The 19,728-nt window shown below is 45.0% G+C and overlaps 1 protein-coding gene across 1 annotated transcript in view; it reads right to left on the reverse strand.

The window, feature by feature from the left end:
* The window catches only part of SERPINA10 (serpin family A member 10), a 38,058-nt gene extending 23,903 nt beyond the window's left edge, over nt 1-14,155 (reverse strand). The window contains exons 1-2 of the mRNA XM_073609765.1: nt 13,999-14,155; nt 11,461-12,137 (exon numbers count right to left, since the gene is read on the reverse strand). Of these exons, the coding sequence (XP_073465866.1) occupies nt 11,461-12,121 (661 nt within the window). The 5' untranslated portion in view covers nt 12,122-12,137; nt 13,999-14,155. The remainder of the gene's footprint in view (nt 1-11,460; nt 12,138-13,998) is intronic.
* Nucleotides 14,156-19,728: the final 5,573 nt, after the last annotated feature.

A 19,728-nucleotide genomic window follows, 5' to 3' on the forward strand; every position in this document is an offset into this window, starting at 1 on the left:
AGCCTCAAAAGAAGGCTACAGGGAAGGCTGCAGGGAAGGCTGCAGGGCAGCGTGGAGGAAAGGCTGCAGGGAAGAGAAGAAAGTGATGACCTGGGTTCAGTCTGGTCTGACAGAAGACGCAGGCTGTTGTAGGACCACAGTCTGGGGACATCTAGATCATCTGCTGGTGCTGTTGATCTCTGGGATTCTTGGACCAGATTGTGCTCCCTCTTATATGGACTCCGCAAGATCCCAATTTTCTTGTACACCGACTTTTTCCAGCGTTGACTTCCTCTTTATTTTATTTTGACCATGAATAAATAGATCTTTTTTGAGTTTAGCAAAAGACTTTATGTGTTTTCTTTTAAATCATTGATTTTACACACAATGTTAAATTAACAAGGGACAACAATCTCATTGAGTTTGGAAAAAACACACCAAAAATACATTACTAATGTTAATAATGTTCAAGTGGTAAGTCTTGAAAATAAAAAAATTTACATAACCAAAAACGGTGCTTTGGGTTAACTTTATCTAAAAACTAAAAAATAATCACTATAAAAAAAAAAAAGAATAATGGGTTCTTTGTGGTAACTTTACAAACCTAAAAAAAAAAAAAAAAAAAGGGAAAAAGTATTATTAGTATGGAAACATTGTTTTTAAAAAGCATACTATATCATTCATGAGATCAAAGAGAAAAAGAATCCAGAAATCAGTTTGGGAGAACTCTGATTATGAACAGCAAAACACCTTCGTTCTTTATAGAGCCTTCGTAAAGAAGAAATAAAATGCGCTGCATTCAACGATCACAGATTTTGCAGCGTGATGAATGTGCTACCTACAATACGAACACTAGTTTTACTAGACTGAGTGCTTCCGTTTAGTTTTTGCTTATGAGCATGCGTCATTTTTTTGTCCGTCGGACTAGCATACAGACGAGCGGACTTCGGGGTCCATCGTACTTACGACGTAAAGATTTGAAGCATGTTTCAAATCTAAAGTCCGTCGGATTTGAGGCTAAAAAAGTACGTTGAAAGTCCGGAGAAGCCCACACACGATCGGATTACCAGCCAGCTTTAGTCCGTCAGCGTCCGTTGGACTTTTGTAGACGAAAAGTCCGACCGTGTGTACGCGGCATTACAGCACTCCACAGAATGCACATACCAGACAGAGGAGGCGACTGGAACAAGGTCCTGTTACAAAAAAGAACAGAAATGGATCTTCCAGTTACAAGCCATGTCTCCTCCCGGCCTTAATAAATCTATTTCGTTCGCCCGTTTCCTAAGAGGATTTTCCTCGGGCAAAACGCATTAAAAATGTCACTTATACTGTTACATCTCTAGGGCTGGTGGCTATCGCCTATTCCCATTTTTACATCTGCCATCTTGATTGATGTTTCCCTTTTTGCTTTTCTCATGCCCCTGTCTGCTTTTTATAAGATACTCTTTTTATAAAAAACATTTTCTTCTCTTTTTGTCATCTGTTGAGGAGTCTCTATATTTTTCTCCAAGTGAACAATCGGGAGGACACAATATAAATGTTGTAAATGTTCGTTTTTTACACTAATCTATTCTAAACACCAGCATTGATATATACATCTAATTATCTTTGGTGAAGATAATGTGTGGATGCCCAGTTGCACCTTAACAGCTCACAGTTTTGAAAGACTTACTGTTAAAAGTTTTTTTTTTTTTTTTTCAAAAAAACAAATTTCTTATTAGAACTATACTTATGAATTACTGTAATTGATAATGTACATGCATTAGGTATATATGCACAATGTAGCGGTATTGATGGTTTTTATGTATTTTTGGCTGTTGTTGTTTTCCTTCCCCTCTTTTTTTCCCCGTTAGGCTTGACCTTCGACCTCCGGTCCGCTGGCTGATTTGGTGTGGAGCCTTTGCCTGAGCGTGTCTTCCTGGCAAGGGAGGGAGGCACAAGGCAACTGTGCTTCCGTATACAGCCACTAGGTAGCGGGACCACCCTGGGTGTAACTATCTCCTGCCAGTGACATTCCGAATCCCTTCCGAACGCTGCGTCTATGTCCGCGCAGGCGTGTGCCTTTGTGCGTGACGTCACGACGTTACGCAATTGTGGCGGAATTGACGGCGGAGCCGGGATCTTCGTCTTACGGAACGTCGGGGGAGCCAGGGAGAGGATGACGGTGGGGGGGGGGGGGGGATTTCAAAGCACCTGCACACCATTAGGGCAATCGACTAATCGTGAGTTTTTTCATATATATATATATATATATATATATATATATATATATATATATATATATATATATATAGTGATGGAACACTTTGGGGATCTTGCCTTGATCCCTAACGTTCCATCAGGATGGCTACAGCTTTGCGTGCAGTCTGAGGACAGGTAACAATACCCCCACATGTTTACGGTTTGGACCCCATGGTGCATGCTTTGTGCTATGGGTGCCTTCTTATATCTCATCACCATATGTGAATTCATTTGTTGATACAACTCTTGATATTGTAGATTCGCCCACACTGCTCATATAATCAATGGGAATATCCACAGTGTGATTTTTTTTTTTTTTCCTCTTTCATAGTAGGTGAGGTTGAAAAAAGACACAAGTCCATCAAGTCCAACCCATGTGTGATTATATGTCAGTATTACATTGTATATCCCTGTATGTTGCGGTCATTCAGGTGATTATCTAATAGTTTCTTGAAGCTATCAATGCTCCCCGCTGAGACCACCGCCTGTGGAAGGGAATTCCACATCCTTACCGCTCTTACAGTAAAGAACCCTCTACGTAGTTTAAGGTTAAACCTCTTTTCTTCTAATTTTATTAAGTGGCCACGAGTCTTGTTAAACTCTCTTCTGCAAAAAAGTTTTATTCCTATTGTGGGGTCACCAGTATAGTATTTGTATAGTGAAATCATATCCCCTTTCAAGCGTCTCTTCTCCAGAGAGAATAAGTTCAGAGCTCACAACCTTTCCTCATAACTAAGATCCTCCAGACCCTTTATTAGCTTTGTTGCCCTTCTTTGTACTCGCTCCCATTTCCAGTACATCCTTCCTGAGGACTGGTGCCCAGAACTGGACAGCATACTCCAGGTGCGGCCGGACCAGAGTCTTGTAGAGTGGGAGAATTATCGTTTTATCTCCGGAGTTGATCCCCTTTTTAATGCCAATATTCTGTTTGCTTTGTTAGCAGCAGCTTGACATTGCATGTCATTGCTGAGCCTATCATCTACTAGGACCCCCAGGTCCTTTTCCATCCTAGATCCCCCCAGAGGTTCTCCCCCCAGTGTATAGATTGCATTCAGATTTTTGCCACCCAAATACATTATTTTACATTTTTCTACATTGAACCTCATTTGCCATGTAGTTGCCCCACTCCATTAATTTGTTCAGGTCTTTTTGCAAGGTTTCCACATCCTGCGGAGAAGTTATTGCCCTGCTTAGCTTAGTATCGTCTGCAAATACAGAGATTGAACTGTTTATCACATCCTGCAGGTCGTTTATGAACAAATGAAATAGGATTGGTCCCAGCACAGAACCCTGGGGGACCCCACTACCCACCCCTGACCATTCCGAGTACTCCCCATTTATCACCACCCTCTGAACTCGCCCTTGTAGCCAGTTTTCAATCCATGTACTCACCCTATGGTCCATGCCAACTGACTTTATTTTGTACAGTAACCGTTTATGGGGAACTGTGTCAAATGCTTTTGCAAAATCCAGATACACCACGTCTACGGGCCTTCCTTTATCTAGATGGCAACTCACCTCCTCATAGAAGGTTAATAGATTGATTTGGCAAGAACCATTCTTCATGAATCCATGCTGATTACTGCTAATGATACCGTTCTCATTACTAAAATCTTGTATATATTCCCTTATCATCCCCTCCAAGAGTTTACATACTATTGATGTTAGGCTAACTGGTCTGTAATTCCCAGGGATGTATTTTGGGCCCTTTTTAAATATTAGTGCTACATTGGCTTTTCTCCAGTCAGTAGACTGTCTGTAAACATTAGGAACAACGGTCTGGCAATCACTTGACTGAGTTCCCTAAGTACCCTCGGGTGCAAGCCATCTGGTCCCAGTGATTTATTAATGTTAAGTTTCTCAAGTCTAATTTTAATTCCGTCCTCTGTTAACCATGAAGGTGCTTCCTGTGATGTGTCCTGAGGTTAAATACTACAGTTTTGGTTAGTGAAGCCCCCCGATTCCCTTGTGAAGATTGAGTAGAAGAATAAATTTAATACGTTTGCCATCTCCCCATCCTTTGTAACCAGATGTCCTTCCTCATTCTTTATGGGCCAATATGGTCTGTCCTCCCTTTTTTTACTGTTTACATACTTAAAGAATTTCTTGGTATTTTTTTTTGCTCTCCTCCGCTATGTGTCTCATGTTCTATCTTAGCTGTCCTTATTGCACCCTTACATTTCTTGTTGCATTCTTTATAAAGTCTGAATGCTGATGATGATCCCTCAACCTTGTATTTTTGAAGGTCTTCTCCTTTGCTTTTATATGCATTTTTACATTGGAGTTAAGCCATCCAGGACTTTTGTTCGCTCTTTTAAATTTATTAACCAGTGGGATGCATTGGCTAATGCCCTTATTTAATATGCTCTATGCTCTCCTGCGTGTTCTTTGTTCCTAAGATTTTATCCCAATTTATGCCTTCTAGCAAGGTTTGTAGTTTAGGGAAGTTGGCTCTTTTGAAATTCAGTGTTATGTGATTTATACTGAAACTAATTGACCTGTGATCGCTGTTACCTAAATTGCCCCGTATTTCCACATCTGTGATCAGGTCTGTATTGTTGGTAATCAGTAGATCCAGTAATGCTTTATATCTAGTTGGTGCATCTACCATCTGACCCATAAAATTGTCCTGCAAGACATTAACCGGTTCAATACAGGGCATTTTTACCCCCTTCCTTCCCAGACCAATTTTTAGTTTTCAGCGCTGTCGCACTTTAAACGACAATTGCGCGGTCGTGCAACATTGTACCCAAACAAAATTGACGTCCTTTTTCCCCCACAATTAGAGCTTTCTTTTGGTGGTATTTGATCACCTCTGCGGTTTTTATTTTTTGCGCTATAAACAAAAGAAGAGCGACAATTTTGAAAAAAACACAATATTTTTTACTTTTTGCTATAATAAATATCCCAATTTAAAAAAAAAAACAAATTTTTTCCTCAGTTTCGTCCGATACGTATTCTTCTACATATTTTTGGTAAAAAAAAAATCGCAATAAGCGTATATTGATTGGTTTGCGCAAAAGTTATAGCGTCTATAAAATACGGGATAGATTTATGGCATTTTTTAAAAAATTATTATTATTTTTTTTTTTTACTAGTAATAGTGGCGATTGCAATTTTTTTTCGTGACTGCGACATTATGGCGGACACATCGGACACTTTTGACACATTTTTGGGACCATTCACATTTATACAGCGATCAATGCTATAAACTTGCATTGATTACTGTGTAAATGTGACAGGCAGTGAAGGGGTTAACCACTAGGGGGCGGGGAGGGGTTAAATGTGTTTCCTAGGGAATGCTTCTAACTGTAGGGGGAGGGGACGCTCAAGGGGAGGAGACCGATCAGTGTTCCTCTGTTCTAGGAACACAGATCGCTCTCCTCTGAGCTGACAGGACGTGGATCTCTGTGTTTACACACAGAGATCCACGGTCCGGCCCGGTTAAAGGGCAAACGCGGGTGCCCGGCGGACATTGCGACCGCCGGGCACACGCGCGCGCCCCCTAGGCGGCCGGGAACCCGAGGCCATCATATGACGTCCACCCAGGATGGGGGACCCCATCTGTGGACGTCATATGTACATACGCGGGTAGGGAAGTGGTTAAGGAACTGGCGAGCCTTAAATGAATGCGCGGTTCCCTCCACCCAGTCTATGTCTGGATAATTAAAATCCCCCATTATGATAACACTTCCCATCCTTGCTGCTAATCCAATTTGTGATAGGAGATCCGTCTCCACTTCCTCCCTCAGGTTAGGGGGCCTATAGCATACTCCCAGTATTATTTTCCCCTTAGCTTCATCCCTTTGGAGCTCTACCCATAAGGATTCCACCTCCTCTCTAGCTCCCTCAGTGATGTCATCTCTCACATTCGCTTGTACATTATTCTTGATATATAGGCATACCCCTCCCCCTTTTTTACCCTCTCTATCCTTGCGGTATAGGGTATACCCTTGAATGTTTGCCAGCCAATCATGAGAGCTGTTGAACCAGGTCTCTGAAATTCCCACAAAATCCAAATCCTCCTCTTACAACAGTATCTCTAGTTCACCCATCTTGTCCGCCAGGCTCCTGGCATTGGTGAACATGCCATGTAGTTTAGACCGGTCGCATATTGTCCTCGTATTGGGTGTTCCGAGATTGGAACTAGGACTTGCTACTATACTTACCTTGGGTTTATGTGCTTTGGTCAAACTACCACTAATGCCCCCCAATACTACCCTCTGGAATATCTTCCGCACTGACTATTTCTACCTCTGGACCCTCCCCCCATCACCTAGCCTGGGCATCTTCATTCCCAGCTGATCTGCACCCTCCTCATTTAGGTGCAGTCCGTCCCTTCTATAGTACCGGTTATGGACTGAGAAGTCAGCCCAGTCCTCCAGGAACCCAAACCCCTCCTTACTACACCAGCTCTTCAGCCACTTATTTACTTCCCTAATCTCCCTCTGCCTTTCTGGTGTGGCTCGATGTACCGGTAGTATTCCTGAGAACACTACCTTGGAGGTCCTTTTCCTCAATTTAGCTCCTAAGTCCCTAAAATCGTTCTTTAGGACACTCCATCTGCCTCTAACTTTGTCATTGGTGCCAACATGCACCATGAAAGTCGGGTCTTCCCCAGCCCCTCCCAGTAATCTGTCCACAAGATCCGTGATGTGCAGAACCCGAGCGCCCGGTAGACAACATACTGTTCGGCGCTTCAGGTGTTTGTTACAAATTGCCCTCTATCCTTCTAAGAATTGAGTCCCCTACCACCAGAATCTGTCTTTACTTTCCCTTCGCTGCCCCCCCACTCTCACTGGAGGAGTTCTTCCCCCGGCAGCTAGGAGAGTCCCTCATCTCCAGCAGTGCTGGTCCCTGACTGGTTTCACCAATGTCACTCAATGGAGTGTACTTATTGGGATGCTCCAGTCCTGGATCGGCCTCCCTGGCACTTCCTCCTCTACCCTTCCTGACTGTCACCCATCTACTCTTTGCTAGTGTCTGCACCTCTTTGTCTCCACCCCCTCTGTGCTGGTCCCTGCCGGCACCTGCCGTGTACGTTCCTGGCTCTCCTTTAGTATGGAGGGACTTCTCAGTGCTGACAGTTGTTTCCCCAGATTCAGAACCTGGGCTTCCAGGGAAACAATGTGCTTACATTTTGCCCAGCAGTATTCACCCTCGATCGGATGATCAAGGAACGCATACATGCAGCAAGATGTAGAAGTCGTCTCTCCACACCCGCCGGGCATCGTACCTATTAAATTTAATTAAGGATTGGGGATTATACCCTGTCCAAATTACTTAACAACTAGCTTCCTGACACTAATACTCAACAAGACAATACACAGGTACTCAACAAGACAATACACAGGTACTCGCAGACCTACGTGCACTCGCAGAACACTTGCAGACCTACGTGCACTCGCAGAACACTTGCAGACCTACGTGCACTCGCAGAACACTTGCAGACCTACGTGCACTCGCAGAACACTTGCAGAACTATGTGCACTCGCAGACTACTCGCAGATCTTGGTGCACTCATAGAACACTCGCAGACCTACGTGCACTCGCAGAACACTCACAGACCTACGTGCACCCGCAGACCACTCGCAGACCTACGTGCACCCGCAGACCACTCGCAGAACTACGTGCACTCGCAGAACACTTGCAGACCTACGTGCACTCGCAGAACACTTGCAGAACTATGTGCACTCGCAGACCTACGTGCACTCGCAGAACACTCACAGACCTACGTGCACTCCCAGACCACTCGCAGACCTACATGCACTCGCAGAACACTCGCAGACCTACGTGCACCCGCAGACCACTCGCAGACCTACGTGCACCCGCAGACCACTCGCAGACCTACGTGCACTCGCAGATCACTGTGCACCCGCAGACCTACGTGCACTTGCAGAACACTTGCAGACCTACGTGCACTCGCAGACCACTCGCAGACCTACGTGCACTCGCAGACCACTTGCAGACCTACGTACACCCGCAGACCACTCGCAGACCTATGTGCACCCACAGACCTATGTGTGCTTGCAGAACACTCGCAGAACTACGTGCACTTGCAGAACGCTCGCAGAATTACGTGCACTCGCAGAAGGCTCGCAGACCTACGTGCACTAGCAGAACACTCGCAGACCATTCGCAGACCTAGGTGCACTCGCAGAACTACGTGCACTCACAGACCTATGTGCGCTCGCAGACCACTCGCAGACCTACATGCACTCGTAGACCACTCACAGATCTATGTGCACTCGCAGACCTACATGCACTCGCAGAACTATGTGCACTCGGAGACCTACGTGCACCAGCAGACCTATGTGCGCTCGCAGACCACTCGCAGACCTACGTGCACTCGCAGAACACTCGCAGAACTATGTGCACTCGCAGACCTATGTGCGCTAGCAGAACACTCGCAGATCTATGTGCACTCGCAGAACTACGTGCACTCGCAGACCAATGTGTGCTCACAGACCTACGTGCACTCGCAGAACACTCGCAGAACTACATGCACTCGCAGACCTACGTGCACTCGCAGAACACTCCCAGAACTACATGCACTCGCAGACCTACGTGCACTCGCAGACCACTCGCAGACCTACGTGCACTCGCAGAACACTCGCAGAACTACATGCACTCGCAGACCTATGTGCACTCGCAGACCACTCGCAGACCTACGTCCACTTGCAGAACACTTGCAGAACTACATGCACTCGCAGACCAATGTGCGCTCGCAGACCTACGTGCACTCGCAGAACACTTGCAGAACTACGTGCACTCGCAGACCACTCGCAGGCCTACGTGCTCTTGCAGACCACTCGCAGGCCTACGTGCTCTTGCAGACCACTCGCAGACCTACGTGCACTCGCAGACCTATGTGCACTCGCAGGCCTACGTGCACTCGCAGACCACTCGCAGGCCTACATGCACTCGCAGACCACTCGCAGACCTACGTGCACTCGCAGACCACTCGCAGACCTATGTGCACCCACAGACCTATGTGTGCTTGCAGAACACTCGCAGAACTACGTGCACTTGTAGAACGCTCGCAGAATTACGTGCACTCGCAGAAGGCTCGCAGACCTACGTGCACTAGCAGAACACTCGCAGACCACTCGCAGACCTAGGTGCACTCGCAGAACTACGTGCACTCGCAGACCTATATGCGCTCGCAGACCACTCGCAGACCTACATGCACTCGTAGACCACTCACAGATCTATGTGCACTCGCAGACCTACATGCACTCGCAGACTTACATGCACTCGCAGAACTACGTGCACTCGGAGACCTACGTGCACCAGCAGACCTATGTGCGCTCGCAGACCACTCGCAGACCTACGTGCACTCGCAGAACACTCGCAGAACTACGTGCACTCGCAGACCTATGTGCGCTAGCAGAACACTCGCAGATCTATGTGCACTCGCAGAACTACGTGCACTCGCAGACCAATGTGTGCTCACAGACCTACGTGCACTCGCAGAACACTCGCAGAACTACATGCACTCGCAGACATACGTGCACTCGCAGAACACTCCCAGAACTACATGCACTCGCAGACCTACGTGCACTCGCAGACCACTCGCAGACCTACGTGCACTCGCAGAACACTCGCAGAACTACATGCACTCGCAGACCTATGTGCGCTCGCAGACCACTCGCAGACCTACGTGCACTCGCAGACCACTCGCAGACCTACGTGCACTCGCAGAACACTTGCAGAACTACATGCACTCGCAGACCAATGTGCGCTCGCAGACCACTCGCAGACCTACGTGCACTCGCAGAACACTTGCAGAACTACGTGCAATCGCAGACCACTCGCAGGCCTACGTGCTCTTGCAGACCACTCGCAGGCCTACGTGCACTCGCAGACCTATGTGCACCCGCAGACCTACGTGCACTCGCAGACCGCCGGCACCCATATACACATCCCATCACGTACACCCCCCCTTTTTTTTTTGCGTCACCACTATATATATATATATATATATATATATATATATATATATATATATATATATATATATATATATATATATATGTGTGGGGGTTTTCTGTCCAGTCTTCAGCTGTCAACTTACCATTCCCAGTATTTAGTATTGGAAGCTTATATTATATCCCTACGATTGTTAAATAAAAATACACTCATAGCATGGTGATTTGATGCCCCAAATGCAGATGCTGTCCATCCGCCTCCGTGCCCCTCCTAGGCCATTGGGATTGCCACCAATGTGACTCCTCATAAGACACGCATGAGCATTTAGGTCCCCCCCCCCCCTTGTGGATGCACCGGCCGACCGAGGACTCTTGGATCAAGTAAGGGGGTTTCCCATCTAAAGGCTCTTGAGACATCGCATAACACAATGTGATTGGTAATTATATAAAAATGTTCTTTTCACTCTATGATTATAACTACGAATTCCAATACATGTAAACTTCTCTAAAGCTTAAAAAATCCTCTGAAGAAGACCCGTGGGGTCGAAACGCGTCAGTATCCGCATATCATCTCTACTTTAGTGTTTGAGCACTGTGTACCATTGTGTACTGCTACATTAGTGATGTTGTTGTTTTTATCCTTTGTACCACAGCTCATGTTTTGACCGTTTCTGTCAAATTTTTGATACTATGTCATAAAAAAATGATAATTCATTATACTTGATGTAATATTTCTCAACCTTTTGCTGCCCAGAAAACCCCATGGGGGGGACATTCCCTTTTTTCTAGTACCTACACCTATTTTCTGAGAAAAAAAAGCCCATGTTGTAGCGTATAGTATGACTGGGACCTCAGTCGCTAGACCAACCAAACTGAAGACCTGGGCAACAAACCACAACAGATATACAAGCTGATACATTTCGATGGGTATACCATCTTCTTCAGAGCTCTGAAGGTCTTTGATTTGGTTGGTCTAGCCACTTAGGTCCAAGTCATATTATATGCTACAAGCTATTTAGCTTTTGTGAGTATATTTGTATTTATTTACCTTCACATGGTGCCCAAAGATAATGCACAAGGCTGTTGGCCCACTTTTTGTAGAACTAAAGACCCCCCCCCAATCTGAAGAGGACACTAAAGCCTGAAGCTTATCTGGACACCGCACTGAAGACTGTTTTGCCCCTCAGTCCTTTTGCTCAAGCTGGTGGATTTTGCCTCATACCATTTTAGTGCAGATGTGGTGTTTCTTTTTAGGATAAGAATTGCCTATCTATAACATTTCTAAGACAGATACAAAGCCAAAAATTACCTTTAAAGAATATGAAGTTGAGAAGCATCATTTTTGTCTGGGGGTCAATTTCATCCTGAAGCTCTGAGATTCTGCCCCTTGTCTTAAGTCTGATGAGGTCTCGGATGGTCTCTATGACGTAGCGGTCATGGAAGTCAACACTTTGGAATTCCATGTTGAAATACCTCATCGTCTGGTTGAGAAATTCCTCGTTGATGTCGAAGCTCTCGTGTAGAAGAGCCAGATTTGCTATGTCTAGAGAATATCCTTCGCTCTTCATGATGCCTTCTTTCAGGTCCTTCAGCAATTTGTGCAATAAGTCTGGATTCTTCTGCTTCTTAAAGGGCTCCCAGCCAAGGCCACTCAGCAGCTGCTCATGCGTTATTCCCCGAGACCCCAGAGTTAGAACACCAAGAAGGAAGGAAACGCTGAATGGAGAGAAGAAGATGTTGTCGTCGTGTTTGTCGGCTGTTCTTCTGTAGAGGTTGAAGCCAAAGTTGTTGTTCATGTTTGATATATTGAGTGCAGAAATCTCCTCTGTGCCATTAATAAGGTTTAAGATGGGCTCCTCAAGCAAAGGCATTTTCTCCTGATGGTGCTTGTCCTTCTTAGGTTTGCCTTTGGTGGGCTGATGGGCCAAGCACAGGCCAAAGAGGAGAATGAAAACAAAAGTCCACCTCATGGTGCAACTTTTATAGCTGTACCAATGGAAAAATATCATTAATAAACCATGATATATCAGATAGATAGTTTTCCCACTGACCACATGCTCATACCCACACACACCAGACACACAATTTAGGGTAACATGCCACCACCCAGAGCTTGTCATCTATGTGGTCTGCTAAACCAGCGGTCCCCAACCTTTTTGGCACCGGGGACCAGCTGTCTTGAAGAAAATTGTGCCAAGGACCAGTGGGTGAGTGGAGGGTAAGCGATTTTTCGCAGGGCAATGGCTGGTGTTAGCGCTTCAATCATCACGGCACCATGCTTGATTTGGTGTCAAGGTGATTGAAGAGCATTATTTCTATTTTTACATTGTAGTAATAAATGAAATAGTTCAACTCACCATAATGCAAAATCAGTGGGAGCCCCGAGCGTGTCACCTGCCACCAAATGCGGAATGTTACTTGCCACGCTGCCTGCCACAAGATGCAGATTGTTACTTGCCACGTCACCTGCCATGTTGCCTGTTACCAGATGCGGAATATCACTTGCCACATCACTTACCACGCTGCCTGCCACCAGATGTGAATTGTCACTGCATTGGTGGCAGCATTGGTCCATTTAGCACAAAGACAGGCCTCTGTGCAGTGGTGGGTTCCGAATGAAGGCAGGAGATCGGTGATGCGGGGAGGTGAGAGATGATGTCTGCTCACCGCCGTACCTCCGACATTGAGGATGACAGAACACCGGCTGTGAGAGCGGAAGAGCGGTGATTTGGGGGGGGCGGAGAAAGACGATGTCATCTCTGCTTGTCCGACCGCTCGCTTCTCCCATCCACCCGGCCCTCATATGCCGACCGCCCGGCTGTCTCATGCCTCCCGCCCGGCTCTCTTATGCCCGTGGCCCGGCTCTTTCATGCCGCCTGCCATGGCCCAGTGGTTGACGACCCCTGTGCTAAACAACCATACACACATGCACAGACCTACTAGCTTACACACACTGACACTAATCTGCATGCAACCAACAGCCACTCAATGCAACTTTACAGAGATCAACAGTGGATGTATCTAGAGCATACAGGCCCTGGGAACACAATCCTCCAATCTCTCTAGGAGTATGAGTTCTTAGCTTAGTACACAGAAGACACTTAGAAATCTTAGAATTTATCATCTGTAGTTGGGCGCAAAGAAATACAAATTCATTTCTGAAATAAAGAGAGAGATGAATAGATAGAAAAATCTGATGGAAATGAAATAAGTAGATAGATAGATAGATAGATAGATAGATAGATAGATAGATAGATAGATAGATAGATAGATAGATCGATCGATCAACCATGGCTTACAACCAGAAAGTGGCAAGGTTCAATGGTAAGATAGTAGATCAAAAAAAAAAAGACAAATAGAGAAAGAAAGAGATGGATTGATGGAAAGATCTGATTGATAGATAGGTATGGTAGATAGATAGAAAGATATACAACAATGGCTTGCAACTGGATGGAGGCAAGGTTCAATGCTAGGATAATAAAAAAAAAATCCCCCAAAAAAACAACAAAGAATTTATAGTGAGAGAGAAAGATGAAGAGATGGAAATATCAGATAGATAGATAGATAGATAGATAGATAGATAGATAGATAGATAGATAGATAGATAGATAGATAATAAGTTAGGAAGTTAGGCTGAAAAAAGACACAAGTCCACTTTAAAATAATCAATACATAGAGACGCCCCCCCCCCCCCCCCAAACACACACACAGAGCCCTATACACAGTTGATTTAGCGGAAGGCAAAAAAAATCTCTATGATATTCCAGTTCTACCCAATTCCCCGATATTACAAGTTAGGTTGAATTTTTTTTCCCCCTATGTTTCTGGTAAAGATGGAAATTCTTACCTGTGTTGTTCCTCTACAAAGTTTCAACAGATGGAAGAACCTGGAGACCAATGTTCACATCCCCGGCAAATATTTGACAATCCAAAGTGTAGGTCTGGACGTGTCCTCCTCTGTATTGATTAACTGATCTACACACAATAGAATTTCATGATGTCCCTCACAGAAACACTGTGTACCAGAAGCCTCCAGGCCTCTCCGAAAAGGGATGACGAAGGGCTGAATGTAAATCATTGCCATAGTCCCAAAAAGACCCAGACTTCCTGAGAAATATGTACAGGCCACTCAAAACTCAAGACAGATAACCACCGTTTTTTTTTTTTTTAATCAATCACAAGGACCATGGTGGCCACATGTCTGCAACGGTGTTCCCAACTCTAAAAAAAAAAAATGTGAGTGATGAAAGAGAAGCATTTATTTATTTATTTATTTCAGGTACTTATATAGCACCATCAATTTATGCAGCGCTTTACATATACACTGTACATTCACATCAGTCCCTACCCTCAAGGAGCTTACAATCTAAGGTCCCTAACTCACATTCATACATACTAGGGACAATTTAGACAGGATCTAATTAACCTACCAGCATGTCTTTGGAGTGTGGGAGGAAACTGGAGTACCCGGAGGAAACCCACACAGGCACAGGGAGAACATGCAAACTCCAGGCAGGTAGTGTTGTGGTTGGGATTCGAACCAGCGACCCTTCTTACTGCTAGGTGAGAGTGCTACCACTACACCACTGTGCTGCCCATTTCTTTATATTGTATATATTTATATATGGTATCAGTGCTACATAGTTACATAGTTAGTCTGGTTGAAAAAAGACACAAGTCCATCCAGTTGAAGAAAAAAGGGGTAATACTGACGGTACTGCCAAAAATTGGACTTTATGGGCCAGAAAACAATGGAGAAAGGAATATTACCAAGGTTCAAAGACGCAACAGATAAGAGAAAGAATCTCACTATCTTGTAGTACAGCGCCAGGCTGTCTCCCAGGGGCATGCTTCCTTACTATATGCTTCATGCACAGCATGTCTTGTCAGGTTTTGCCAGCCACTAGCAATACTTAATCCTATGAAAGGTCCTCTTTTTTCGTGATATACACTTTGTATCTTTGCTCTGCTGGCCCCTTATATCTTTGGAGTGAAGACTTTACTTGCCCCTGCTAATCACATTGCAAATTCAGCGATTATTTCAAATTATGGATACCCATCGCCTATCTTAGGCTGTGGAGATGTATACATCAGTATACTCCAACTCAAGATAGTGAGATTCTTTCTCTTATCTGTTGCGTCATTGAAACGCGTAGACGGACAAGGGCTCACTGTACAAATTGTAAAATGCATATGTATGATGGTTTTTACCCTTACAATAATTCTGTGTGTATTTTGTAATTTTTCAATAAATGTGATGATTTATTTGTAATATTCCTTTCTCCATTGTTTTCTGGCCCATAAAGTCCGATTTTTGGTAGTACCGTCAGTATTACCCCTTTTTTCTTCCCCATATTACGGACGTGGCTTTGGAGTGCCTTCTTTCTCTATTCATCCAGTTGAACCAATAACAGGAGAAAAAAAATACAATCCTATATACACAATCCTTTATACACAGTTGATCCAGAGGAAGACAAAACCCCAGCAAAGCACGATCCAATACATGGAGATCATATCCCCCCCCTATTTATTTATTAGGGATGCACCAATACCCTTTTTTTTTAACCGATACCGAGTATGCTTAGGTCCATACGAGATGAATGGGTGCAAATCGCACTGAAAAGAATTGCATGCTATTTGAACAGGAATGCGGTGCAATTCCCGTCCATCTTGGGTGTGGGCGGTATTAATAAGTAGCACCGCCCGCTTCAGTTGATGCTCATTTGTGAAGTAACTAGGTCAGGGACAGGAACCCGCCGGTTAGGGACAGTGTGTTAGCACAGGGAAAGGTTCCAGTGGAGGAGGGACAGAGTAGGGACTGTTTCACCCGGTGCTGCAGTTAGGAGCCTTTCCGATCCAGGCGCCTTGTTTCCAGACCGCCTTCAAGCCGTCGTTTCTCTGTCAGATGTTGTGGGCATCATAAGTTGTTCCTCTGCTAACCCTCTCTCTGTTAGAGCCGCTGTGCCTATTTGGCCGTGTCCACAGACTTTGCTACCGCCTTGTTGGAACTTTGATGCTACATTACTGCATTCTCTCCCCTCTGGGTACCCAGTACTTGACCCCGCCCACATTCGCACACTTTAATCTCCCGCCGCTGCCATTGGATGTCCAGGAATCAACACTCACGACGACTCGCTAAGCCTGGACCTTGTTTGAAGGAGAAGGAATGAGGAGAGCGTTTACTTTGCGAAGGTAGAACCTGCTGTGATACAGTTATCACAGCCTACAATACCACCAGCCACCACTAGAGGCCCTCACCAAAATTCTAGTTGGCTGGGCATACACAAATATTGCATATAGTTTGGCACACTTTACAGGCTGTGAAGCAGCCAAGTGATTACCACACGCTTCTGAGAATCCTTGCGTCATCAGTTTTCCCACTGTCCACACACACCCACACACAATTTAAGGTAGCATGCCACCACCCGGAGCTTGTCTTCTAATTGATCTGCTAAACAACCATACATGTAGCCCCCTGGTCCTAAACTGGGGCTATCATGTAAGTTTAGTTGGGAGAAAAAAACAGCTCAGACTGATTGTACAGTTTATTTGGTCTGTCCCTAATCTCAATTAGGTTGCGCATTTCTTACCGTCGCCAGTAGGTGTCACTGGTACCACGTGCTAGTATGTTATGAATATTTATTCTTCTTCCAGTCAGCCCAGTAGGAGGTTCTTGGCCGCTGGTGCATTCTGGGAGAGGATATATATTTGGGTCATGTGCTCGCTCTCTCTGGCCTTATATGCATAGAATGCATTAAGGTGAGAAACATTGAGGATTTACAACCCCTTTAATATAAAATGGTATGGAAGGGGGACAGACTTGACCAATTGCCTCTGGAGGTATCACCTTACCTTCTACAGTGCGTTGAAAAAGTATTCATACCCCTTGAAATTTCCCACATTTTTCATGTTACAACCAAAAACGTAAATGTATTTTATTGGGATTTTATGTGATAGACCAACACAAAGTGGCTCATAATTGTGAAGTGGAAGGAAAATGATAAATGGTTTTAAATTTTTTTTACAAGAAAAATGTGAAAAGTGGGGCGTGCATTTGTGTTCAGCCCCCTTTACTCTGATTCCCCTAACTAAAATCTAGTGGAACCAATTGCCTTCAGAAGTCACCTAATTAGTAAATAGAGTTGCCCTATGTGTCATTTCATCTCAGTATAAATACAGCTGTTCTGTGAAGCCCTCAGAGGTTTGTTAGAGAACCTTAGTGAACAAACAGCATCATGAAGGCCAAGGAACACACCAGACAGGTCAGGGATAAAGTTGTGGAGAAGTATAAAGCAGGGTTAAGTTATAAAAAGAAAATCTCCCAAGCTTTGAACATCTCACGGAGCTCTGTTCAATCCATCATCGGAAAATGGAAAGAGTATAGCACAACTGCAAACCTACCAAGACATGGCCGTCCACCTAAACTGACCGGCCGGGCAAGGAGAACATTCATCAGAGAAGAGCCAAGAGGTCCATGGTAACTCTGGAGGAGCTGCAGAGATCCACAGCTCAGGTGGGAGAATCTGTCCACAGGACAACTATTAGTCATGTTCTCCACAAATCTGCCCTTTATGGAAGAGTGACAAGAAGAAAGACATTGGTGAAAGAAAGTCATAAGAAGTCCTGTTTGCAGTTTGTGAGAAGCCATGTGGAGGACACAGCAAACATGTGGAAGAAGGTGATCTGGTCAGATGAGACCAAAACTGAACTTTTTGGCCTAAAACAAAAATGCTATGTGTGGGGGAAAACTAACACTGCACATCACCCTGAACACACCATCCCCACCGTGAAACATGGTGGTGGCAGCATCATGTGGTGGGGATGCTTTTCTTCAGCAGGGACAGGGAAGCTGGTCAGAGTTGATGGGAAGATGGATGGAGACAAATACAGGACAATCTTACAAGAAAACCTGTTAGAGTCTGCAAAAGACTTGAGACTGGGGCGGAGGTTCACCTTCCAGCAGGACAAAAACCCGAAACATCCAGCCAGAGCTACAATGGAATGGTTTAGATCAAAGCATATTCATGTATTAGAATGGCCCAGTCACAGACCAGACCTAAATCCAAATGAGAATCTGTGGCAAGACCTGAAAATTGCTGATCACAGATGCTCTCCATCCAATCTGACAGAGCTTGAGATATTTTACAATGAAGAATGGGCAGAAATGTCCCTCTCTAGATGTGCAAAGCTGGTAGAGACATCCCCAAAAAGACTTGCAGCTGTAATTGCAATGAAAGGCGGTTCTACAAAGTATTGACTCAAGGGGGCTGAATACAAGTGACTTCTGAAGACAATTGGTTCCACTAGATTTTAGTTAGGGGTATCAGAGTAAAGGGGGGGGCTGAATACAAATGCACGCCACAATTTTCAGATCTTTATTTGTACAAAATGTTGAAAACCATTTATCATTTTCCTTCCATTTCACAATTATGTGCCACTTTGTGTTGGTCTATCACATAAAATCCCAGTAAAATACTTTTACGCTTTTGGTTGTAACATAACAAAATGTGGGAAATTTCAAGGGGTATGAATACATTTTCAAGGCACTGTAAAAAGAATGGTTCTGGTCTCCTAAAGTGGCCATAGGTTATAGGGTTCTGATGGCTGGGTCAGGGGTTAGGATTCCCAACATAAGGACATCAGCCAGATCACAACAAGACCAATCCATACACTGCACGGCTGCCCCAAGCAGCCCCCATATAACCATGTTGTTCGTCCCTAGGTGGTTCTGTATAACCAGCTATTTTATTTATTTACTTATTATTATTATTTATTTATTGTTAGGGTTAGGGGTTAATTTATGCATTTATTATTAATTTAATTATTGCATTTGAGCAGAAAAACGCACAACAAAATGCTCACAAATGTGCAAATCTCGCTTTTCAACACATTTCTATGGGGAAATAACACTCAAAACATGCACAAATCTACCTAAATCGAGCTACAAAAGAAACTCCAAAATGTTTTGAGAGTCAGGTGTTTGGCTTAAGGCTACTTGGTGTCACATACTTTGGTTGGAGTTGACGAGAGGGCTTCCCTTGTGGCTCTGGTCCAAGCTCCCCTGAATGTGGTGACAGAGGTAGAAGGCTCAAAGAAGCACAGATTCCTTTAGCTTGGTAGCAGGTGATTGCCACGGACAGAGGCGTAGTCTAGGTGACCCAGGGTCATACACGGCGAGGAAACAGCATGGACAGGAAGCAGGCATGCAAGGTCCAGTAGCAGGCCGAGGTCAGTACCAGGGAAGAAGGCAGAGCAAGGTCCAGTAGCAGGCTCAGGTCAGCACCAGGGAAGCAGACAGAGCATGGTCCAGTAGCAGGCTGAGGTCAGCACCAGGGAAGCAGGCAGAGCACGGTCCAGCTGCAGGCCAAGGTCAGTACAAAGGAAGCAGGCACAGCACGGTCCAGCAGCAGGCCAAGGTCAGTACAAAGGAAGCAGGCAGAGCACGGTCCAGTAGCAGGCCAAGGTCAGTACAAAGGAAGCAGGCAGAGCACGGTCCAGTAGCAGGCCAAGGTCAGTACAGGCTAAGCAGGCAGAGCACGGTCCAGCTGCAGGCCAAGGTCAGTACAAGCTAAGCAGG

Source organism: Aquarana catesbeiana, linkage group LG13, assembly GCF_042186555.1.
Source record: "Aquarana catesbeiana isolate 2022-GZ linkage group LG13, ASM4218655v1, whole genome shotgun sequence".
Lineage (NCBI taxonomy): Eukaryota > Metazoa > Chordata > Amphibia > Anura > Ranidae > Aquarana > Aquarana catesbeiana.